The sequence below is a fragment of the Balaenoptera ricei genome, chromosome 10 (genome assembly GCF_028023285.1).
Source record: "Balaenoptera ricei isolate mBalRic1 chromosome 10, mBalRic1.hap2, whole genome shotgun sequence".
In the NCBI taxonomy this organism is placed as follows: Eukaryota; Metazoa; Chordata; class Mammalia; order Artiodactyla; family Balaenopteridae; genus Balaenoptera; species Balaenoptera ricei.
Window position 1 is genome coordinate 18,191,237 of NC_082648.1, and position 26,652 is coordinate 18,217,888.

The window sequence follows — 26,652 nt, forward strand, 5'->3', positions numbered from 1 at the left end:
ATGTTATATGTCAGTTACACCGCAATTAAAAAAAAAAAAAAGAAAGAAAAAGAAAATGCAGAGGTAGAAGCAGTTTGAGCTTCTCCTCACATGGTTACCAAAAATATAGGGTTGCTCTGGGAGAGTTGTTTTTAAAACGTTGAATTTAAGGTGCTTGGAGGACATTCGAATGAGGTCATCTCTTGGAAACAATGAGTCAGAAGCATAGCAGAAAGACAGACGTTTAAAATATAAATTTTAAAATATAAAATTGATTAGTGTTCGGGTGCACCAGGGTGTGCCGTGGAAAACCCACAATTCCTAAATGGGGAAGTTCTTCAGCAAAAGATCGGTAACCTGTGTTGCCTACTTTATTAATCTCCATACAATATCAAGCCCCCCAGAAGCTACACTTCCTTCCAGGCATTTCTGGCCTTTCCGTGCCGGGCTTGGACTTGGGGGTCGCCTGGGCAGAACCTACTGGGCCTCCGGGACCCTGCGAGCGACCCGTGGACTACAATTCCCGGCGTGCCCCGCGAGGGCGCGGGGACGTGGCGGTGGGCGGGGTCGGGAACAGCCACCCCCGCGAGCGGTCGGGCGGGGAGATCGGGCGGCGCCGAGCTGAGGTGGCGAGACAAGAGCTCCCGGATGTGGAGAAGCTGGGGAGAAGGCGTGGGAGGAAGATGGACTCGGTGGAGAAGGGGGCAGCCACCTCCGTCTCCAACCCGCGGGGGCGGCCCTCCCGGGGTCGGCCGCCAAAGCTGCAGCGCAACTCCCGCGGCGGCCAGGGCCGAGGTGTGGAGAAGCCCCCGCACCTGGCGGCCCTAATCCTGGCCCGCGGCGGCAGCAAGGGCATCCCCCTGAAGAACATTAAGCACCTGGCGGGGGTCCCGCTCATTGGCTGGGTCCTGCGTGCGGCCCTGGACTCGGGGGTCTTCCAGAGGTGCGCATGTGCGAGAGTGGGCGGTGCGGCCTGGGCGGGGGTCTTGAGGGGGAGCGGGGCCGCCGGAGGGGCAGGGGCTCCGGGGGGCAATCGCCCCCGGAAGGGGTGTGCAAGATCCGGGGTGTCTGGGCCCCGGCTGGCAGCCGGGGGAGGAGGGGCTCCAGCTTCTTCCTTGTTCCGTAGCTGCTAATAGCCATGAACTTGGGACCGTTCCTGTCTCCGCCCTTGAGAATAACATCCGTAAAGGGGGAGATTTCCTCTTCTCTACCGTCTGCGCTGCCCGGGTTGACGTCGCAGGGTAAAGGAAAGGAGTCCACCCTTGTGAAACGTCTGCGATAATCTGTGAACTCCTTTAGGCAGTGGCCGTTGGCTTTCCACTGTTGCCCGGCGTCTGACACCCACCTGGTGCTGAACGATTAAGGAGGCATCGGGTTCATGAATGGAGTGGGCTGTCAAGGCTTTTCTCATTTCAAGTTCAGCTTGGAGATCCTTTCCTGACCTTTGGAAAATACTCTAAGCTATCTGCCTGTGAGTCAGCACAATCTAGAAAGCTCCCCACCTTTGTATCTAGGTGCGAGAGAGTGGAAAACCGCACCGCTGGACTGTTTGATGAAATGCTTATAAATGGTTTGATCATACCTTTGGAACCTCGTTTGTCCTAAGGACAGTTTTAATTGTGCATCATTTAGAGACATGGCCATATGCCGTATTGGTCGGGAGTTACAAGCTTATGTCGTTCATAAAAGAAGGGAGGTAGAATTCTGTGTCAAGAATGCATTTACACATGGTAATTTCAACCTAATTATGCTTGAATTTGTTACCGTGGAAAGTAAATTATTTTCACCTTTTGATGTTTGGGTTTTGGTTTTTAAAGAGATGGCTGGTTTTGGAGCATAGTAATTACCTACACTAATATATGGATAAATGATTTTCATTTAACTGTTCTTGTTTACAAAGGAGGTACCAAAAAAGTATAAATTTACTAATTTTCTTAATGTTTTAATCTAAAGGAAGTCCTGGGTGGTGCAAGGTAAATAAGAGCTGGCGCACAGAATATAACAGTAATGTAACAGGAAGTGTGCAAAGGAGTGATAAAGAAAGACTGGGGGAATTGGTTCAGTTCAGTAAACACTGAGCCCTAATTTCTGCCATACACATCCAAGGGAACAGCAAGATGTGTGTGACATGGTTCTTTCCGTGTTAAGCTCACAGACTTTTGGACATTTTTACCTCCTTACAAAGGGTACACACTGGGGAAAAAAAAGGACCGAGAGAAGGTGCATCCAGTTAGTAGTGATGTAGTAAAATCCTATTTTTGTAACATAAACCAGAGAGGAAAATCACATTCATAATAGATTGAGAACAGAACCCATTTACAACTCCAGTTGCATATGTCAAGAAACCCCTTTCAAACTGGCTAAACAAAAAAAGGTAGGGCTTGTTTGAGATACAGATTCAAGGGCAAAAATGATTCATTCATTCAGCAAACATTTATTGACTACCTACTATGTGACAGGCACTGTTATGTGTCCTTAACCAAGGGTTATAGCAGTAGGGTCCATCCCTAGGCTGGTGGAGCTTGCATTATAATAGGGAGAAGACAGTTAATATATAAACAGTGTATACTGTATCAGGTGATAATACATATTTTTAAGAAAAGGAAAGTAAGGGGATAGGGCACTTGGTCACCATAATCCTCTATTTCTTGGTTCCTCTAGATAGGCTCTCCCTTTATGGTATGGGGGTAGTTTTGCTGAGAACTGCAAAACTTTCCACACATAACAAACAACTCCATCCAAACCTCTGTGTTCAACCAAACTCTGTCATGGTTTCTAGCAGCTTAAGGCCTTGTTCTTAGGATGATCCCAGCCCCCGAAAATGCGTGCTCAATGCTGCCGGGAGAATTTACCTGTGTTCTGGCAGATAGCCCCTGATGCCCTCTTAAAACAGTTAATTTAGAAAGCTTGCAATTATACATCCCTCTCTGCCCTTTGAGTTCTAATCTACCACCCAAAAGGGGTAGATTTGAATTTAATTGACTTATTCTGAAGCTGCAGTCAGTTTGGAGCAGCCTTCCTGCTTCTCCCCTTCTGCCTCCTTCAACAAATATGTACCCTATGAAGGAACTGGGGAAGACTGTAGCTTGCCTGATGTGTGTTTTTCAGGCCTGGAGATTATTCTGTTCAAAATCATTTTGACTTAATTGAGTTTCTGGCCTGCTTAGAATCAAAGCTAACGACACTTTCAAGGTTGCTAACTTCGCACACCAACTTGAAGAGTTAACAGTCAAGAAAAATGCTGAGATAATATTTTCATTTAGTAAAAAGCTATTGTTTGAGCTGAGTTTTTAAGAGCTTGGTTTCAACAGTGGTTGAGTGCTGTGTAAGTGAATCTCAGAGTAAATTGATTTTTTAAAATGTTGCCTAACGTGAAAAATAAACATAAGTTTTGGTTTCATTTCTAGGGTGTGGATTTATGATTAATGAAAGGCCATGCTATGTTGTCCTTGAAATGGCAGTTTATGATTTGAAGTTTCTGTCGTAGGGATCGTGGTTGATACTCCTGTTCATCCTGTTAGATGTGGTATGACTTCATCTGAGGCTAAAGCCATTGGCGTTGAACTTGGACATTTACTTTATACTTGATTTAAAATTTTATTAGCCCTGTTTGTTCATTTGCTCATTCTTTCTCTTTTGCCCTCCCTCATCTGATGCCCCTAAACCAAGGTAGAATGATTGACTGACTTAGTCCTTCTAATAAATGATGATCATTGTATTTTAAGTGTGCCTATAAGATGCTATTTTCATATTCATGATGCCATTGCCTTACATAATACATACAAATTAGACATTTGGACCTTTGAAGGTCTAAACTTCAGTTTTCCTTGCAACAAACTCTGTGTGAGGATTAAATGAGACTGTGTAGCTCTTCCTTTATTACCATTGCTATTTTATTATTTTCAATAGCTAACACTTATTAAACGTTTATTCTGTATTGTGGTTTATGTTGAATTCTCATAACAATCATATTAGGTAATTACTACTATTATTACCTCCGTTTTACTGACAATTGAGGCTTAGGGAGATTTGACCTAGAGTCATATAGCTAGCTTGTGGTAGAGCCGGGATTTGAAGCCCTTCCTTCAGAGCCCATGCTCTTAACCATCTACTGTTTCATTCATTCAACAAACTGAGCACCTGTTATGTAGCAGGCACTGTAAAAATACCTTGTAAAAAGTAAAGCATTGTAGAAAGGTTAGTTATTGCTTCCTGACCTCTCGACCAATCGGCTGAGAGTTTCTCAAGAAAATGGATTATATATCCCGGTGTCCAGAGTAGGGCCTGAAACAGAATAGGCAGTCAGGAATCATTTCATGAATGAAGGAATGAATGAATAATAAAAGGGAGGAAAGAAGAAACACAGGCAAACCTCTTCCCAACCTCTATTATTTCTTATTTACTGTTTACCATTTCCAAAAGATCACTGAATCCTGAGGTGTTGAATATTTATTACAGTAAAGATCAGGCTAATAAAGTAAATGGCTTCAGTAATTTATTTCAATTAGTGATGGAAAACAGATGTCAAAAGACTCATCTCTTTCTTTTACTGTTTACTTTTTACTGTGTCACTATCACCAACCTCCTTTTATCCTCTCTTTAAAAAGTTCACTTCATTTTTGTTGATACTTCACTTTGTTGTATAACTTTGTGACATTTTCCCGTGAAAAACTTATCCCAAAATTATTTCAGATTTTGAGATGGAGGAAAATGAGGGCTCCTATGTTCTGCCGTACGCAGAATGACATGAGTAGATATGACACACTTGACTCCTAGCCAATGGCTCATCTTGTTTACTAGGTTTTCTCTGAAAAAAAAATTGGGGGCACTATGGGGGTTTATTGACTTTATCTCTAAATTAAATCATCTGCCAATAGTAAAGGCAATAAATGAAATTAAATTCATAAATGAAAGCCAGAGATGTTAGAAATTTTTCTTTAGTTTCTCTCTTTTCACTCTTGACAATTGAGCATAGACGTTTGAAACATGCAGGTTCTCATTCGTTCAGTAGATATTGAATGAAAGGGGTAAAAGAAATACAGTTGACCCTTGAACAATGTGGGGTCAGGGGTGTTGACTCCCCTCCCCACCCTGGGCAGTCAAAAATCCCAGATTAGCTTTTGATCCACCAAAACTTAACTACTAATAAGCCTACTGTTGACTAAAGCCTTACCAGTAACATAAACACATTATGTTTTTGTTTGTTTGTTTTTAATTATTTAATTATTTATTTATTTATGGCTGTGTTGGGTCTTCGTTTCTGTGCGAGGGCTTTCTCTAGTTGTAGCAAGCGGGGGCCACTCTTCATCACGGTGCGCGGGCCTCTCACTATCGCAGCCTCTCTTGTTGCGGAGCACAGGCTCCAGATGCGCAGGCTCAGTAGTTGTGGCTCACGGGTCTAGTTGCTCCGCGGCATGTGGGATCCTCCCAGACCAGGGCTCGAACCCGTGTCCCCTGCATTGGCAGGCAGATTCTCAACCACTGTGCCACCAAGGAAGCCCCTAAACACATTATGTTTTTAAAATTTAATTGATTATTTTAATTGAAGGAAAGATTCTTTAAATTCTGTAGTGCTTTACAATTTTCAGAAGTTTCACACATGATTTTATGTAATCCCATAATAACCCTTTTTTTTCCCCTACCCCTAATTGGCCCTCCCCCTTTCCCTCTCCCCACGGGTAACCGTGAGTTTTCTATATCTGAAACACATTATGTTTTATTTAGTTTTATGTTTTATGTTTTATTTATTTTTTATTATTGATTAACACATTTGATAATATATATGTATTGTATAGTATATTACAATAAAGTAAGCTAGAGAAAAGAAAATCATAAGACAAAATACATTTACAGTACTGCACTATATCAATATCATAAGTTTACTTTGTTTACAAGGTGAATCACCTGTCAGTATCAATATTGTCTTATATGATACAAAACACTGTAGATGTTACACATATTACTAACACTGAACATCAAAAATGAAAAGATAATGTGAAAAAGAAATTCATATTTATTTACAGGTATAATGATTCAGGCATTGGTAACAAAGAAGCAACAGTATGACTGCTTTATGGTAGCCTATTGTAATCAGTATGATTGCTTCACGATAGCCTAGCCTATACACTAATGAATGAATCATTACAAAATTTTTATGGCATACAGTATTACAGTCATATTCATAATACAGTGTCAGAAACATTGTTCCATTTTTTTAAAAAACCACTTACCTGTGATGATGGGCAGAGTTAAAAAACAGAAAAGTGTAAAACATTATTAACTTTATATTAAATATCACTCATGTCTGTGTAAGGATAGACTATTATCTACATATGTTGTATGTGTTCATGGCATACCTTTTTTTTTTTTTTGCGTTTTTGTGGTATTATACTTAGTCATCTTGGCTGGTTTAATCACATCGTTGTTGTTTATTTTTTGGCCATGCCTCACAGCATGTGTGATCTTAGTTCCCCAACCAGGGATCGAACCCACACCCCCTGCATTGGAAGCACGGAGTCGTAACCACTGGACCGCGAGGGAAGTCCCACCTAACTTTTTCTTATTTTTTCCAATATTACTAGGCTACACAGTTGGCAATTTTTTTCAAATTGTAGCAGACCTTCTAAAGTTTTTCCAGTGCATTTATTGAAAAACATTCACACAGTTCAAACCAGTGCTGTTCAAGGGTCAACTGTATATGCATATACCAAAGAAGTCATTCAGATTTCTTTGTGTAATGTCACTATAAAAACATTGTGGCTAGAGTAATATTCACATCTTCTGTTTCTAGCAGTGGGGATTTGTAAAGGTCAAGGAAACAATTCAGTACAGACTAGTACACACCCCCAAAATAATGTTTTATATTTTACTCTTAGTTGTCGTCTTATAAAGTCCAAATGGTCAGCTCTGTAAGCTGTGGTTAATAGAGCTGTTCAACTAAGCTCTCCTGAGCCAATCAAGTCATGTTCTCCACATCTTTAATTGTTATCGGTGGCTTTACCCACTTGATTCTGTGTTCAGATATTTATGTACCCATTGTTAGTTGGCAAAAAAAAAAAAAAAAAAAGAGTTGGCTTGTCTGATTGTTTTGGGCATTTAATCTCTACTAAGCTTGAAACTCTTTCAGTGTTGTGGTTTGGCTAAGCCAAATCCATTTTTTTCTTAGCAAGTATATTAAATACACAATATTTTGGATTTTGATGGGGAATGAGAAGCAGTATCTTCTTTATTTCCTTTAGATTTGAACTTCTAGTGTTACTAGTGTCTTTAACATACCAGTAGCTTTAAAAATACCAATTATCATTTTTTTCTAATTTTATAAAACTATATCTAGGGCTATGTAAATAATATGTATATAAATAATATGTTATATATAATATAAATATATATGTAAATATAAATATTACATCTAGGACCACATTTTTGATTCAGACATTTTAAAATGTGGTTTACATAGAAAATACTTTATTTTTCTTTAAATTTCATATTACTTTCTATCTGTAACATTATTTTGCTGGTACAAAAACTATTCTAACATTATGTAAGCTGTATTTTTGGGGTTGCAGAGCTCCTTTTTATCTTTAATGATTTTTTTTTTAGTGATTTGGCTTTTTATTTTTTTATTTTTTAATATCTGTACAGTGTTTGGGTTTCAACAGACCATGATGAAATTGAGAATGTGGCCAAACAATTTGGTGCACAAGTTCATCGAAGAAGTTCTGAAGCTTCAAAAGACAGTTCTACCTCACTAGATGCCATCATAGAATTTCTTAATTATCACAATGGTATGAGTTTGACTAATAGTTTATTCAAAATTTTACATAATTTCCAACTTGCCTATCATTTCACAAGACTTGTTTTAACATTTGAATTTAGATCTTAGTATTACTTGCTTGCAAAGAACTTTATTTTGATGTTCTTTTCATTTGTTTTGTCTTTTTAAGAGGTTGACATTGTAGGAAATATTCAAGCTACTTCTCCGTGTTTACATCCTACTGATCTTCAAAAAGTTGCAGAAATGATTCGAGAAGAAGGATATGATTCTGTTTTCTCTGTTGTGAGACGCCATCAGTTTCGATGGGGTGAAATTCAGAAAGGAGGTAATCTGTTGTATCAATCTTTATTTTAGCTCATTTTATGGAGAATTAATTTTTCATATGTAAATATTCTTTAGGAGTGGGGAGAGTAAAAAGGGAGCAGTAGAATAGAACATGGGATTCTTAACTCTAGTAGGTAATAACATAATGTGTTCTAAATCTTGTGATTATTGAGGCAAAACAATGAGACCAAATTAATTCTCTACCAAATTACTTTTTACAAAGGATTATTTTAACCCTCTATTTGTATTTTGAGGAAGACATGTCATTTTTCTAGAGCAAATACTTTTATGTTGTTCTAGACTTGTTTGATAAACTCCCTATAAATCATAGAATTGTGGGACTAGAAATCTTCTACCAAAAAGTTTTGGAGAACCTCAAGAATGAATTTATGGAATTGCTTCCCAAAATTTGTAACTTCTTGTGCAAAAAGAGTTCCATAATGTTTAGCTAGAGCCTGATTTCTAGCCAGATAAAGTAGCAAAATCTGTAATAAAGAATAGAATTACCAACAAATAGGTAAATGTAACATACGTGAAGAAAGGCAGTGTGATTACTCTTCAGTGCCCTGACATTTGTTGAATGTAGGAAAGCTGGCCCATTTGTCTCTAACCTATGTTTGACTTAAAGGAGAGGGGAAGATGCAGTGAAAATGGAGAAGGTCCACAAAAGAGCAATTAAGATAAGAAGATAAAGTTATAGACAGAAAATGATGATTTTTCAGCCTCTAAATATGAATGCTATCAAAATCAATGCAGTATATCAATGACTACATTTATTGATTTCATTCAGTAAGCACTTATTGTCTTCTCTGTAGCAAGTTCTATGTTAAGTTTTATATATATAATATTTTGAACTTATTCACTAAATATCAGAAATAAGATATAGGAAGGATTAAAGCTTGAAAAACACATTTTTGAACAAATCAAGGAAGCCCAGTGTTAAACTGAATATTGAGCTTTATATGATATATGATTAAGTTAAAAAAGTTCAAAAAGTATCTATACACATCCACAAACACAAATTTGGCAAAAATTTAGTGGAAAGCCAAGGGAATTCCTATATACCAATACTGAAGGCTTCATTTATTATATCATGTTATAATCATTAATGTTGGTATTGCTCAGCCTTCATTATTACCAACAATAATAATAAGTAAACATTATTTATTTATTGTTATGTATATTTTATATTAGTATTTTTTTTAACTACTGGTAAGAATGTATCATACATTATATAAGCAGTTCTATCAATATGAAAGTTTCAATAATTTAATGGGGAACTATTCATTTTTCTGTAATAATTCCATGAAAGTAATTTCTCAACCACATTAGATAAATAACACATACATTGTATTTCTATAGAAGCACATAGCAGTAGATTTAAAGGGCTCAAATATTGAATTATGGGTACTTTATAACAAATTCAGTTCTTTTTGAAACTATTTTAAGGTTGCCTTTATGTCCTCCCAAAGCATCATATTTGTATAAATAGCTTAAAACTTTAATTACTCAGAATTTCTCTATAAGATACTTTATTTTTCTCTTATTATTGTTATTGAAAAACAAAGATAAATCATCAGAATTATTAGAGGTTTTGTTTCTTTAAAAAATCTTTTAAATTGTTTATTTAGATACAGAAATATTCTACCTTCTGAGTTCATTTTTATTTGCTTTTTAAAAAAATTACTGAATGAACATTTTCAGTGTTGAAAGCACCTGGGACTTACTGTAGCTTTTTGCTTTTAGTTCGTGAAATGACTGAGCCTCTGAATTTGAATCCAGCTAAACGACCTCGTCGACAAGACTGGGATGGAGAATTATATGAAAATGGCTCGTTTTATTTTGCTAAAAGACATTTGATAGAGATGGGTTACTTACAGGTTTGTGCCCTCATTTTGCAAAAACCTTTCAAACCCTTTTATCTATATACTTTGAGTTCTAAGAAAGAAGTATGGCACGTAAAGGAAAGTATTAACCCCTAGGGGAAAAGCAGTAACTGACAAGATTTACCATCTGAGGCATTTATCCTGCACACTTACCCCAAAATGATCTTTGGGGTTCATTCAGTGAGTATGGGAAGGATTCTGCTACAATTGTAACATTAAGATAAGAAATGAAACAAGTATTGAATGTTCTGTATGTGTCCTGGTATTTATATTATTTCATTCAAAACTCTGTTTTTAATCCATAGTTGTTATTACTGTCAAGTTGTGGTTGTACAGTTGAATAACCTTTATTACTTTGAAGAGAGACAAAAAAACACAACAGGATAGTAGAGGTGAAAGAGCACCAACCTGGGCATCAGGAAAACCGGAATATATTGTAGTAAAATCTCTATCTATAACTATTTAACCTTGAATATATCATTTTATCTGTTCTGAGTCTTAATGCTCTCATTTTACAATAAGGGAGTTGGATGTCTCTCTCATCTTTAGAGCCTGTGTGGTTACATCATATACTATTTGTTCATTTTGGTTATAGCTATTCTTTATTCAGCACTTACTATGGACCCAGGACTATATGAAATACTACATAGGTTATCTTATATAACGGAATAAAATGGATGTTCCTAGTTCTGTTTCAGAGGAGGAAATGGCAGCTCTGAAAAATGAAGCAATTGGCTCAAAGCAAAAACAAGTTGTAAATGGCACTGTTAGGATTTGGATTCAAGTCCTTATGTTACTCAAAAAATAGCATTTAAGAACCCCTGAACTCCACTCTTTATAGTAAAAATTCTAATGTGACTCATTCTCTAAGGGGAAGGAATTTTTCCAATCTTCTGGTCAGTAGGCAAACTGTAGGCTGGCTGTTCAGTTAAGTTTGAGTATTCAGGAAAATTAGATTTGACATCTACAGATACCACCCTCCATAAGCTCTTTGCTAAGGGGAACTGTGATTTGACCCTTTCCTAAAGTGCGGAGAAAAATAGCTTTCTCCTTGTAATAAGATTTGTAAAGAGACTGACAATTCTGAAAAATGAAAATTTCTAGTGATTGATATTGACCTTCAAATGATTACAATCAGGAAAGGCCTCACTCCTCTTGCGCCATACCCCAGGATCATGACACTGTTCCTACCTTTGCCCACGTATGACCCAGACAATTATTGTCCACTCCCATCTGTAGCTCAGGGATCTAAGACAATTCTGTACTGTAGATACTACAGTTCCTTTTCCTCCCCAATCTTACCCCTATTGCAAATAGGAACAGAAGTTCCAAAAACATTTATACTACTGCTTTTGGATGATGATGGGAGAGACTACCAGAACAAAGGGGATACAATTAGGGATTCCCAGAAAATTCCTTGTGGTCAGAATACTGGAGGATGCGTATTATTTCTACTCTGTTTCAATCTTAAAAATCTATTTAAAGAAAGAAAGATGGGAACTTGCACTGTGTAGATAGAATTTGGAAAATGTCAAGGTTATTTGTTTTATGTGGTTTGAATATATGGAAAACAATAAGCTCTCCCCTCCAAAAAAAATTATTTGTTGTATGTCTGGTATTACTGGCTTATTCATTTTTCTTAGTACTGTAGAAGTGGATTCATTGTTCTGTATTGTAATAAACTTTTTGATACGTGTGAATGCATGTTGACAACAGTCCTCATGGCACCTGTGCTATCTTTAGGGTGGGAAAATGGCGTACTACGAGATGCGAGCCGAGCACAGTGTGGACATAGATGTGGACATTGACTGGCCTATTGCAGAACAAAGAGTATTAAGGTAAAAACAAGATTGTATAGCCTTTGCACTACACCATAATGAATGATTTTTAGTAGATACATTTAAATTCACTTGTGGACAACTGATTTTTGATCCTCCAATCTTAGGATCTTTTGTAATTATTTTGCTTATGTGAGGAAGACATATACATAAAATATGCCTATAGATGGCTTATTCAATAACTTGAGAAGCACATAATCTGGTTAGACCACACTTAAAATCCTTGCATTGTAAGCTGAAGTGTATATGTGAGGTTACTTGGAAAGGTAATGTTTGAGTAATTAAATGGAAACGGGTTATCAAGTTTACTGGTGTTAGCTAGATGAGAGGGAGTGATTAGTATCACACTTGGATTCAAAAGTCTATTTTGGTTTCTTTTAGATTTGGCTATTTTGGCAAAGAGAAGCTGAAGGAGATAAAACTTTTCGTTTGCAATATTGATGGATGTCTAACCAATGGCCACATTTATGTATCAGGAGACCAAAAAGAAATAATATCTTATGATGTAAAAGATGCTATTGGGATAAGTTTATTAAAGAAAAGTGGTATTGAGGTATGTGCCCCCTGAACATAGCAATGCTTTTTAAGATTGTGATTTAAGGTCAAGGAACATGTGAGGGAAATAAGAGATATACATTTTTAGTATTATCAATTAAAATATCTGAAATTTGGCTTTCACATGCCTAGAAAATTGTGCTGTTTACTTCTGGATGAGTAGAATTAGTAATTTGTCTATCAATAAATAATATTTCTTATTTATTTAATGAGTATGGTAGTAGGTGCTATCTAGTATTTCCGATAGGATCTTGCAACCCAAAAGATTTCACAGAAAATAGGTGTCAGCATTTGGAAAAAAGCAAATCTCAGGTGGATTTTTTAAATGTAGCTTATTCTTATGATTGAAAATTTTAATTCAAAATAACAATACTTATGTGTATTTTCAAAAATGAAGTTTAAGATGATTTCTTAGAATTCACTAGAAATCTTAAATACGTGTTTCTGAGCAGCATGAGAGACAAGTTAGACTTTCCTCTGAATAAATTGAATTATTGGAGAATCTTAGATTGTTATCAGACAATGTATATTTTATTTTTTACCTGTAGATAGACTCCTTTCCACTGTAGAAAACAGTCTTTCGCCTTTATTGGACTACTAGCAATCAAATGTGTTAAAGCTTCATCATTTTAAAATAAATTAGTTGATTTTACTTAATTAGTCCTTCAGACTACTCACTTGTGATTTGTATTATTTAAAAGGTGTTATTTTATTATGAGAGATTTCTGTTTTCTCATTTTGCCCTTTGTTTTTTGTTTCTTAAGGTGAGGTTAATCTCAGAAAGGGCCTGTTCAAAGCAGACTCTCTCTTCCTTAAAACTGGATTGCAAAATGGAAGTCAGTGTACCAGACAAGCTTGCAGTTGTAGATGAATGGAGAAAAGAAATGGGCCTGTGCTGGAAAGAAGTGGCATATCTTGGTTGGTATCCTTCTATTCAGCCATAATAATGGATTAAAGATGTCTGATATATAGGAAGTACATTCTGAATATTTTTTGCTATTATTAAAATGTACATAGATTTGACTCTCCAGATTCCATTTCCAGGAAAGAAATTGAACAAATATGCCAATAATGGAGGGATAAAAAGAACCCACCTAAATATCCTGCAAAAATATATTTATGCAATCATTAAAAACAATGCTGTAATATGTATTCCTTGACATGGTCACATGTCATAAGTTTTTCACTTTAGCATTAAGCAAGTATATTTATCAGGTGTCTCCTCTATGCATACTTGGAACTGCTTGCTGGGACTTATTGCTTACAGAGTTTACAGTCTAATGATGTCAACATTTTTGAATATCAGTAATGAAAATTTATTAAAATACATAATAACTATAAACCGTGTATGAGATAAATATTTACAAGGACAATATGGGCCTCAAAAGAAGAAGCACAGGGATGCTTTGGGAGCACGTGATCTGGGGACTTCAGGAATAGCCTTTGAATCACATGTGAAGATTCAGTGGAGAAAAATACTATAGAACCTTTGATAGAAAATGATCCAATTTTTGTAAGAAGAAAACAATTTTAATGGAACATATAACAAATCCCAGCTGTACTTATTATTACCTATGCAACCTTAAGCAGCTTCTCTAAGCCTTAGTTTTCCTATTTATAGTATAAACACAAATCAAACTTCATAAGGCTATTGGGAAAGAAATTGAAGATAATATAAGATCCTTAAAATAGTGTATGCATTTAGTAATAAGTGTATATCATTTATATAAGTAAAACTGTAAAATATATATGCCAGAGTGTAGTGATTATCCATAAATAATGATAATTAGGTTAATTTTGATTTTTTTTTGCCTTCGTTTATTTTTTTAAAAAGTTTCTACCAAGAGTATGCATTACTTATATCACATAAGGAAAAAAATATAAAAAGTAGAGGTTAGAAAAGCAAGAAAATAGAGAATAAACTCCAAATTTTTATTTTAAAAATCAGAGCAGTATTTTGTATCAGCCACATAAATGTATAAAAGTGCATTCCTTTAAAATGTTGACACTATTTTTTTCTTCCAATTTTATTGAGATATAACTGACTTACAGAACTGTATAAGTTTAAGGTCTACAGCACAGTGATTTAACTTACATACATCATGCAGTGATTATCACAGTAAATTTAGTGAATATCCATCATCTCATATAGATACATATGAGATAATAAAAATATGTTTTCCCTGCGATGAGAACTCTTAAGGTTAATCTCTTAACATACTGCTTTAATGAGTATAGCTTTTGAAAACAGGGAACATGATTCCTTCAGCTCTGTTCTTCTTTCTCAAGATTGTTTTGGCTACTTGGGGTCTTTTGTTTCCATACACATTTTAGATTTATTCTAGTTCTGTGAAAAATGCCTTTGGTATTTTGGTAGGGATTGCATTGACTCTGCAGATTGCCTTTGGTGTAGTTATGATCATTTTAACAACATTAATTCTTCTAATCCATGAGCACAGTATATCTTTCCATCTGTTTGTGTCATCTTCAGTTTCTTTTGTCAGTGTCTTAAAGAGTTTTCTGAGTACAGGTCTTTTACCTCCTTAGATTTATTCCTAGGTATTTTATTCTTTTTGATGAAATAGTAAATGGGATTGTTTTCTTAATTTCTCATTCTGAGAGTTCATTATTAATATGTATAGAAATGCAATAGACTTCTATGTATTAATTTTGTATCCTGCAACTTTACTGAATTCATTTATTCTAATAAACACTTTTATAAATAAAATTGAATAAAGTTTAGTTTCAGGGGTGGGTTATACAAAGAAATACTTTAATTTTTATCATCTTTCATTGAAAACAATTCAAATTTCAATACCTTTAATAATAAAAGAAAAATTTCAGTAGATAAATGTAGAACAGATTTAAAACAAACACTCTTAACCAACATTTATTAGTAGTATTTGGTCTATATTATAGTAATAGTTATATGCAGAATGGTGAATGTTAGATCCTGGGAGCTTCTGAAATTCATCCTACCAAAAAAAAGAAAAAAATAAGAGGGGGAGGTGGAGAAACTGATAAGCAAGGCAGGGAGAGAAAGGATGTAGTTATGTCAGTGTGATGGTAATTTTTCAACAAGCAGCATACAAATCAGAACTGTTAGAGACTTAAGATGTATAGCAACAAAATGCAGTATGTGGACCTTTTTTGGTTTCTGATTCAAATGAATCAACTATAAAAAGACAATTTTGAGACAGCTGAGGATATTTGAGCATGCACTAGGTTATTAGATGATATTAAGGAATTAGTGTTGATTTTGTTGGTTGGGTGATATTGTGTCAGTTTCTTAAAAATATATGTATTATAGACAGATGGCAAAGAGTTTATGGGTAAAGTATGTTGTCTGAGAATTCCTTCTTCTCCCTTTCCTCCAAAAAACTTGAGGGCAGGGAATGGACAAAAATATTGATAAATAATGCAGAACATTAATAATTACTTTACATAAATTTGGGATTCTTGCATGTTTGAAATTTTCCTTAATAAAAAGTTTAAATAATTATAGTTTATATTAGATTTCTAGTAATTGTAATATGCATGGCAAGCAGAAAGTACACTCCATTCTCCTCTAATTGATAAGCGTTTATTATTAATTACTTAGGAGAAACCCTAGACCTTAAGTATTTATTATACTTGGAAATACTTTTATTTTTGTTCCATCTAATCTGTAGTATTCTAATATACAGTGTCTGAAGTTGCCAGAATTACTTACTGATTGCTGTTTGCATTATTTAGGAAGAAAATTCCTTCTCTCTTTAAATATTCAACCAGTGTTTCTTTAACTTGATAGGAAATGAAGTGTCTGATGAGGAATGCTTGAAGAAAGTGGGCCTCAGTGGCGTTCCTGCTGATGCCTGTGCCGCTGCCCGGAAGGCTGTTGGATATATTTGCAAAAGCAATGGTGGCCGTGGTGCCCTCCGAGAGTTTGCAGAGCACGTTTTCCTACTAATGGAAAAGGTTATTAATTCATGCCAAAAATAGAAATTAGTGTTATGTTGGAAAAGAAAGTATACAGCCTTCTTCAGCCACTTTACTTTTATTTTTGATTAAGTACAATTCCATGCTGTAATGTTAACAGAGAGTGTGATTGGATTTGTGATATATCTTAATATCTTTTAAAGCAGAGTCTTCTCAAACTGTCACTCCAAAACCTTCTATGAAATAACTGTGCTGTATTTTTCTCTTTATGCAGGATCATTATTTAGAGATTGATTACAGTCTCTCTCAGATTTTTAGTAAATGAAAGTAAGAGCGCCATCAAAATTGACTTTGTATTTTACCCTGTAAAATTGTGTGTTTGTGTGCTTTTAATGATGCTGAAACTTTATTTATTTTGGGACAGTTTGTCTGGTAAGACATGCCCTTCTATTAATTAATAAAATTACATTTCACAAACTTGATGCAAACTGTCTTGTTGCTGTAGAAGAGATGTACCGAACATTGCCTGATTTCAACACTGACCACGCGGTCAGCGTGAGAAACAAGCCACTAAATACCAGCTGTGGAGCATCCACTTGTACTCCATATATGGATACATACAGCACATTAATACAAATACAGATGTCTGAAGAAATTCATGTATTGTGAAGGTTGTATATTGGTTTGTAGTAAATCGTTTGCAGTTACCTCGGAGATCATGGTAATTTTGTGTACTAAATTTGGGTATTATCACAATTTTACAGCCAGCACAAATCTCTCTCCTACCTGGTTAGATTCCAAGAATGGGACATTAGCTCCTAAATGTGGATGCTTACCTAATAAAAACACTAACCATTTCTTGTGGAACATTTTCATCTATTTCCACTATAAAAAGAGTTCATGTAAAACTCTAGCAAGAAGCAAGCCATTCACGCCGTGCTATATAGGAAGCTGTTTTCCAGTCAAGACTGGGTGGATCTGTACAGTTCAGAGTCTGCCCCTATAGGCCAGACATAAGTTGGAAGAAAAAAGGATCATCTACCTTAATTTCCTTTACATCTTGTCCTGGTTTTACTCCCATCTTTCTTGCTTTTCCACTGCTAACTCTATGTTCTCCCATCCCCTTAAATTTACACATTCCCAAAGGTTCTAAACGCAGCTCTTGTTCTTCCCGAAGACCACATCTCTATTCAGTATTTCAGCTCTAACCTCCATGCGGATGACTCCAAAATCTAATGACTCCAAAATCTAATCTCTGTTGTGAGATCTGGTTGCATTTCAAGTTCTTTGTATTATAGGCCAGACTCCTGTACCTCATCTCTCAAATGTCTGATTTTATCATTGGGACATCACAGCCTTCCTCAGTTTCTCCTTTTCATTTCTAGTCAGACACTAAATCTTGAGCTTGACACTACTAGCCCAGTGTCCCTTCAGTTTATCTAATACTATTGCTAGATTAATTATGTATTTGCTGTTATCCTTTACAAAATCTGTAGTGACTCCATGCTGACCACAGAATGTAATCAAACATTTCCCAGTCTAAATGTACTCTGGACACAATACTTCCAGCTTCGGTTCCTACTGATTCTTGTGCGGTTCTCCACCCCAATCAAGCTATTCTGTGTAATTCTCCAACCATGACTCTATTAGCCTATTCTCAAGTCTTATATTTAATCAGCACATGAGTCACTCATTCCTAAAAAACGTCCTGACAAAATACCTCCCGTAATTACCATGCATAAGTATAGATTATACTGGAGTCCTTGTTTCATTCCCCTCACCCAAAGCCAAATACAAAGAGATGGTTCAGACCGCCTTGTGACTCCTAGTTCCTGTGTGCCCCATAGTAGGGAAACTTAGCCAAGAAAATATATGTTCAGCTCTGACATGTAAAGAACTTAGAAGTTGCCAACCCCTTCCTTACAAGACAAACTGGCCAAAATCAATGACAATCACATCCAGAGATATAGCACCTGATATTGGTTTGCCTAGAGCAAAACCTGCTGGATGCCATAAACTGACGGGAACATTTAGTAATTTTGCAAATTGCCAGCAGTTGTGTGGAACTAATGTGAGAGTGAGAAACTCCTAGAAACTGCAGTCATGGGAGGTGGGAGTGGGACACACTTTCCCTCCAGAAATGCCAGCAGGTTATCACAGAACGGGTCTAAGGATTCAAGAAAAATCCCCTTATGGTCCTGATAGGAGAAACCCTATCTCCCTAAGAAAGGACTACTCCAGTAGGAAGGACATCTCCCCAGAGGACAATACAGAAGACTTACCCCAACAGGGAGAAGGGAACTCTGCTCCACTCCAACCTCTCTGTCTCACCTAAGGTGGGGAAATTCCCCCTTATTCAACAGGGGAGATGACATCAAGGAAATAGAGAATGCTGCAGGCAGGAAAAACAGTAGCAGCAAGAGGAAGAAAGCGATATGTTGTAGGAGAGACAGAAACACTTGTGAAGGCATATTCCCAAGACAAGCCCACTAAGAGACCAAGTCTTAGAAGATTTTAGAATGTTCCCCGTGTTCTACACCCTATGCTACACCAATATGTTGCTAGTATGATAACAGTGGATTACAGCTTAAAAGACTACAAGACACAGACTTTCTCTGAGGAGAAATAAAAAAGGAAGTCCCAAAATCAAAAACAAGGACATTGGAGGAATTTGAAGTCTCTGGTCCCTATAGCTACAGGAAACAGTAAATACAGCCCAACTCCTAGCAAGATTAACATAAATCTTCATACTAGAGACTTTGTGTCTTGGTACCCATTACCCAATAACATACATGGCTTTCAACCACAAAATTACAAAGTATACAAAAGGCAAGAAAAAGCAGAATCTGAAGAGAAAAAGCAATCATCAGATCCAGACTCAGATATGACACACTTGTTAGTATTATCAAATAGGCAATTTAAATAGCTATGATTAATATCTAAAAGGATGTAATGAGAAAAGTACCCAACATGAAAGACCAGATAGGTAACATCAGTAGAGAGATGGAAACTATAAGAAAGAATCAGAAGGAAATGCTAGAAATCAGACACAGGAACAGAAATGAAGAATGCCTTTGAGAGTGGGTGAGTAGATTTGAAACAGCTGAGGAAAGAATGGGTGAACTTAAATATTAGCCGATTTTATTTTGTTTTTCTCTATACATCTGAGTTACATGTTTATTTTATTACATTTCTTTTTTTCCAGCTTTATTGAGCTATACTTGACATATAACATTTTGTAAGTTTAAGGTATACAACGTGATGATTTGAAATATGTATACATTGCAAATGATTATCACAATAATGTTAGCCAGCACATCCATTACCTCACACAGCTACCATTCCGTGTGTGTGTGTGTGTGTGTGTGTGGTGAGAACATTTAAGATCTACTCTCTTAGCAGCTTTCAAGTGTACAACACAGTATTGTTAACTACAATCACCATGCTGGACATTAGTTCCCAGAAACTTACATATCTTACAACTGGAACTTTGGACCCTTTGACCAACATCATCTGTTTCCCTTACTCCCCAGCCCCTGGCAACCACCAGTACACTCTCTATTAATTCGTTTGGTTTTTTGTTTGCTTTTTTTTTAGATTCCGCATATAAGTGAAATCACGTGGCATTTGTCTTTCTCTGTCTGGCTTATTTCACTTAGCATAAGTGCCCTAAGTTTCATTAATGTTGGGCAAATAGCAGGATTTCCTCCTTTTTATGGCTGAATAATATTCCACTGTATATATCTATATACTACATTTTCTTCATTCATCATTGACGGACACTTAGGTTGTTTCCATGCGTTATGAACTTGTCAAGTTAACACTTAATAAGTGGATCACATAGATATGTGGTCAACCAAGGTGGTGACACAGGAGACTCCTGAACTCCTCACACCAACACAACAAATGTACAGCTACATACAGAGCAATTTCCTTTAAAAGAAATCCAGAAATTAGCTGAATGATTCCTAAACATCAGACAAATGAGAAAATACACACATTGATACTGGTAAAAAAAGGCTGAGACACACTCTTGCTATAAACCCTACTCCCAGCACAGTAGGGGACAATCAGGAGGGAAATCCAACTACCAGCTTCTCCTCGAAGAGTGAAGAGTTTGGACATTACGTTTAGCACCCAAACTTTTAAGACTCCCACCCAATAGATGGAACCCCGAAACACCTAACTCTGAGAGCCAATGAGGCTTGCATACGAGACCCAAAAGACTATCGCAAAAGAAGAAGCAATAGTTAATGGGCATATGAGCACTTGCCAAAGCTATCCCACCAGGGCTCAGTGCAGAGGAAGCAGGCAAAAACACCCATCTCACACTTTTTCCCTGGAAGCACCTTAACTACATTCTTTACCAGCTGCTGCCTGAGAGTCCAGTCTTGGTAAGATATATGTTTCTAGGAATTTACCCACTTCTTCTAGGTTATCCAATTTGTTGGAATATGATTTTTCACAGTAACCTTTATAATCCTTTGTATTTCTGTAATGTCAGTTGTAATGTTTCCTCTTCCATTTATAATTTTATTTGAGTCCTCTCTTTTTTTTTTTGGTTAGCTAAAAGTTTGTCAGTTTTGTTTATGTTTTAAAAAAACCAACTCTTAAAGTTTCATTGATTTTTTTCCTATTGTCTTTCTAGTTTCTATTTCATTTATTTCTAATCTTTATTATTTCGTTCTTTCTGTTAACTTAAGGCTTAGTTTGTTCTTTTTCTAATTCCTTGAAATTAGGTGGTTTATTTGAGATCTTTCTCTTAATGTATGTGTTTATCACTATAAACTTCTCTCTCAGAACTGCTTTTGCTGCATTCCATAAGTTTTGGTATCTTGTATTTCCATTTTCATTTGTCTTGACATATTCTTTTATTTCCCTTTTGACTTCTTTTTTGACCCACTGGTTGATGAGGAGTGTGTTAATTTCCACATATTTGTGAGTTTTCCAACTTTCCTCCTGTTATTGACTTCTAGTTTTATACCATTGTGGACAGAACAAATGCTTGACATAATCTCAATATTCTTAACTTTGTTAAGGCTTGCTTTATGACCCAATATATGATCTCTCCTGGAGAATGTTCCGTGTGTGCTTGAGAAGAATGTTTATTTTGGTGGTATTGGGTGGAATATTCTATATATTTTGTTAGGTGCATTTGGTCTACAGTGTTATTCAGGTCTGCTGTTTTCTTATTGATTTTCTGTCGGGTTGATCTATCCAGGGGGATTATAACATATGGATAAATGAAATGATTGACAGCAGTGTCTCGAGGGATGGGAAGGATGACTTGGGTATACACTCATAAACTGGATCAGTATAGTGTTATTTGAAGGTGGACTTAGAATATTTTAAAATGTATATTGTAAACCCTAGGGCAACAACTGAAAATTTTTTTTAAATGTTGAAAGGAAGTAAAATGGAATAATACAAAATTCTCAATTAAACACATGGAAGTCAGAAAAAGAGGGGTGGGAGAAAAATGAACAAATGTAATGAATAGAAAACAGTTACAAAGATGGTAAATTTTAATCCAACTATATCAATAATCACTTTAAATGTGAATGGTCTAAACACACTAGTTAAAAGACAGAGATCTTCAGATCGGAGTAAAAAAACTAGACCCAACTTTATGCTGTCTACCACAAACCTACTTTAAATATAATGACTCCGAAAAAATTAAAAGTAATGAGATGGAAAAAGAAACACCATGCTAACACTAATCAAATGATAATATTATACACTGTACCAGTTATCTATTGCTATATAATGAACTACTTCAACATATGTTTGCTTAAAACAACCACCATTTAATTTTTCACAGTTCTTTGGGTCAGCAACTTGAGTAGAGCACAGTAGTGTTGTCCTTCTGGTCTCACCTGGGTTTACTCTTGTGGTCGCAGTCACCTAGTGGCTAGAATGACTGAATGATCTGAATTTTACTCACATGCTAGTTGTTGTCTGGGTCTTTCTCTTCTTGTAATCTTTCAACTTTAAGGAGAGCAGCCTAGGCTTCTTAACATGGCAATCTCAGAGCAGCTAGGAGGTGAGATTGGAAGCTGCAACACCTCTTGAGGGCTTCCTTTGAAGTCACCCAATGTCACTTCAGTCCCATTTCTACTGGTCAAAGTTAGGCAAGTTGCTGACTATCCAGCCCAGATCAAGAAGTCAGGAGATAGAGCCTATTTCCTAATGGAAGGAGTTTTATTTTTAATCCACTATCTATGTTGATATGTTCAGCTTTGGGAATTAAAGAAGCTGGGAAAAGAGATATGTTTAAGGGCTTTTATTGGAATTATTATGCATCATGCACTTTGGGCAAGTTAGTCAACTTCTCTGTGCCTTACCTTCCTTACTCTAATTGAAGCTAATAATATTACAGTATCACCTCAGAGGATTGTGAAGATTAAATGAGATAATATATAAGTAGCATCTTTAGAGGAGTACCTGGCTCATGTAGGTCCTCTAAGCATTGATGGTGATGATGATGATGATGATGATGATGAGTGATGAATTGATTTAGCAATTACTACTTCTAGATTCTAGCTTCAACTTTGTCACTAATTAGCTAGGGGGCATTTTTCAAATCATTTAACACCCTCAAGTTAGTTTATTTGACTATGAACTGAGGGGCTTATATAATAGACTACCTCTACGATCCCTTCTCATTCTACAGTTGCAACTGTACTAATGTTTAACTGAGAAGAAATATTTCACATAGAAGAAATATATGCCAAATTTATGGTAAATATAGGTATTTAGGGCACTGGAGATGCCTGGCCACAGAATTACAGTGCAGAAGTCTTTTAAATTTCTTATTACAAAAATAAACTTGAAAAGGAAATAATCTTGATTAGATTCTGTGGTTCTTTGAGGGAGAGCAGCTATCAACAAAATAATCTGTGAGGACTATTTACTTTTCTTCAATTCAGCAATAAAGCATTTAGCATGTTAAAGGTATTGTAATAGTCCCTGAAGACAAAAAGATAAATAAGACACCAGTTCACCACCTAGGCTGGCCAACAAATATAGAGGAATGGGATGAGAGATGAGTCGGGAGTGGTAAACAAACAAAGCCAAATCATACAGGGTCTTGTGAGTTATACTAAGGAATTTTTATTTTATTCTAAGACCAAGGGTAGAGAGAGGCCCTTAAAAATCTTGAAGCAGGTAAAGCTTTTCAGGTGAAGGTGCAATTCGAGGTGGCCTTAAAGATGACAGAAAATTTACTACCAGCTAGATTGTCTACTTAGTGCTTGCTGTTCTCTTTGTAAAACCTTACAGTGACTCCAAACTGCCCACAGAATAAGGTAAGTCCAAGTGTTATAGTTCTTTGTATCCTTCCTGCCCTTCTACTCTGATGCAGAAATCAGCAGAGACAAAATTAGCCTTCCTCTCCTTACCTCACCCGTGCCCATTATTCTCTTAAAGTTCACTGTTCCTTCATAGCCTGGAGTATTTATATGGGTGTTCACTTGTTTAAGTTCCAAAAGGTCAGAAGGCCGGTCTGTCTTATTGGCATCGTATGGCTTCAGTGTGGTGATTCAGAGGATGTTGAGATGGGCTAGGCCGATCACCCTTGATACTGGAGGACTTACTCTTCCAACTGCTGCGAGTATTGTCAGCAGATGAGCCTCAGCTGTCAGCCCTCTTCAGCGCTGCTTCAGCTAAAAGAGAGCTACTTCACCAAAAGTCACCCCTTCCTGGGGGTAGCCAACATCCAATGACTGGATGGACCCAGAGGATAAAAGTTCTCCCCACTTTCCCCAATAAGAGGCAACACTAAGGGGTCATGCTAGCTTCAGAGCTCCCTGTGGGGTCAGCTGAAGCCGTTGTTGAGACTGCATAGTAGCCCATCTTCTCCCTCTGCCCAATCCTCCCAAGATCACTTCCCTATAAACCTCCTGGACATTAATCTCCCTCTCAGAGTCTGCTTCTCAAATAGGACATTTGGAAATATTTCCTGAATGAGCAAAAGAATGAATATACCGAAGGATAGATCCTATACCAATTTGGGAGGGGAACTAGATAGAGGAATCACTGTTACCCGAATTGTTAATTATTTCCTCATCATTTAAAGGGCCATATGTGAAGTCTTAAGTCTCTGTTACAATTCTCCTGTGTCTGCTCTTTTGTTTGTTTTCTACATACTGATACAAATTGCTGTCTCCAAGTGGAAAAGTTTTTATTATGAATGTCACCTTTGATGACCTTGTGCTCTTGTCTGCCTGAACTGGCTGGGAAAGTTTTACTACTAAAAATATACTAAAGAATGTTGGTTTGTCCACATTTCATTGATGATATTCTTTTTTTATACTGGGTAAAATTTTATTTTTTAAAAATTCTTATTGGAGTAGAGTTGATTTGCAATGTTGTGTTAGTTTCAGGTGTACTGTAAAGTGAATCAGTTATACATATACCTATATCCGCTCTTTTTTAGATTCTTTTCCCAAATAGGCCATTACAGAGTATTAAGTAGAGTTCCCTGTGCTATACCATAGGTCCCTATTAGTTATCTATTTTATATATAGTAGTGTGTGTATGTCAGTCCCAATCTCCCAATTTATGCCGCCTCACCCCCTGCCCCCCTGGTAACCATAAGATTATTGTCTACATCTGTAACTCTATTTCTGTTTTGTAAATAAGTTCATTTGTACCATTTTTTTAGATTCCACATATAAGTGATGCCATTGCTGATATTCTTAATGCAGGACTGTTTCATACTTTATTATTAAATTGGTCTCAAAATATAAAGATAAAATAGATGCAATATTAAGTATCTGTATGCCGAGGAAAATATATGTATTTTAAAAATCTCAGTGGTTAACATTTTGGCCACTGGGTGTCACCACAGTTCTAGCGTTTCTTTTTGTTTTTTTGTTTTATATTGGAGCATAGTTGATTAAAAACACTGTGTTAGTTTCAAGTGTACAGCAAAGTGATTCAGTTATACATATACATGTATCTATTCTTTTTCAAATTCTTTTCCTATTTAGGTTATTACAGAATACTAAGCAGAATTCCCTGTGCTATACAGTAGGTCCTTGTTGGTTATCTGTTTTAAATATAGTAGTGTGTATATGTCAATCCCAACCTCCCACTCTCTCCCTCCCCCTTCCCCCCCCACCCCCCCCCCCCCCCCGTAACCATAAGTTCGTTCTCTAAGTCTGTGAATCGGTTTCTCTTTTGTAAATAAGTTCATTTGTATCATTTTTTTTTTTTTTAGATTCTGCATATAAGCGATACCATATGATATTTGTCTTTCTCTGTCTGACTTACTTCACTTAGTATGATAATCTCCAGGTCCATCCATGTTGCTGTAAATGGCATTATTTCATTCTTTTTAATGGCTGAGTAATATTCCATTGTATATATATGTACCACATCTTCTTTATCCATTCATCTGTTGATGGACATTTAGGTTGCTTCCATGTCTTGGCTATTGTAAACAGCACTGCAATGAACATTGGGACACATATGTCCTTTCGAACCATGTTTTTCTCTGGATATATGCCCTATTTTTAGTTTTTTAAGGACCCTCCATAATGTTCCCCATAGTGGCTATAACAATTTACATTCCCACCAACAGTGTAGCAGGGTTCCCTTTTCTCCACACCCTCTTCAGCATTAATTGTTTGTAGATTTTTTGATGATGGTCATTCTGATGGGTGTGAGGTGATATCTCATTGTAGTTTTGATTTGCATTTCTCTAATAATTAGCGATGTTGAGCATCTTTTCATGTGTTTGTTGGCCATCTGTACGCCTTCTTTGGAGAAATGTCTATTTAGGTCTTCTACCCATTTTTTGATTGGGTTGTTTGTTTTTCTGATATTGAGACACATGAGCTCTTTGTAAATTTTGGAGACTAATGCCTTGTCGGTTTCTTCATTTGTAAATATTTTCTCCCAGTCTGTGGGTTGTCTTTTCATTTTGTCTGTAGTTTCCTTTGCTGTGCAAAAGCTGTTGAGTTTAATTAGGTCTCATTTGTTTATTTTTGTTTTCATTTCCATTACTCTAAGAGACAGCTCAAAAAAGATATTGCTGTGATTTATGTCAAAGAGTGTTCTGTCTATGTTTTCCTCTAAGAGTTTTATAGTATCCAGTCTTACATTTAGGTCTTTAATCTATTTTGAGTTTATTTTTGTGTATAGTGTTAAAGAATGTTCTAATTTTATTTTTTTAAATGTAACTGTCCAGTTTTCCCAGCACTATTTATTGAAGAGAGTGTCTTTTCTCCATTGTATAGTCTTCCCTCCTTTGTCATAGATTAATTGACCATAGGTGCATGGGTTTATTTCTGGGCTTTCTATCCTGTTCCATTGATCTATATTTCTGTTACTGTGCCAGTACCATACTGATTTAATGACTGTAGCTTTGTAG

At 36.3% G+C, this 26,652-nt stretch overlaps 1 protein-coding gene across 1 annotated transcript; it reads left to right on the plus strand.

The window, feature by feature from the left end:
- Window positions 1-557: 557 nt before the first annotated feature.
- On the plus strand, window positions 558-16,907 carry CMAS (cytidine monophosphate N-acetylneuraminic acid synthetase). Its single transcript, XM_059935426.1, has 8 exons — window positions 558-922; window positions 7,621-7,763; window positions 7,923-8,078; window positions 9,824-9,957; window positions 11,707-11,801; window positions 12,183-12,354; window positions 13,121-13,274; window positions 16,147-16,907. Exons 1-8 carry the CDS (start codon window positions 663-665, stop codon window positions 16,335-16,337), a joined length of 1,305 nt encoding a protein of 434 aa, XP_059791409.1. The 5' UTR covers window positions 558-662; the 3' UTR covers window positions 16,338-16,907.
- The last annotated feature ends 9,745 nt before the right edge of the window (window positions 16,908-26,652 follow it).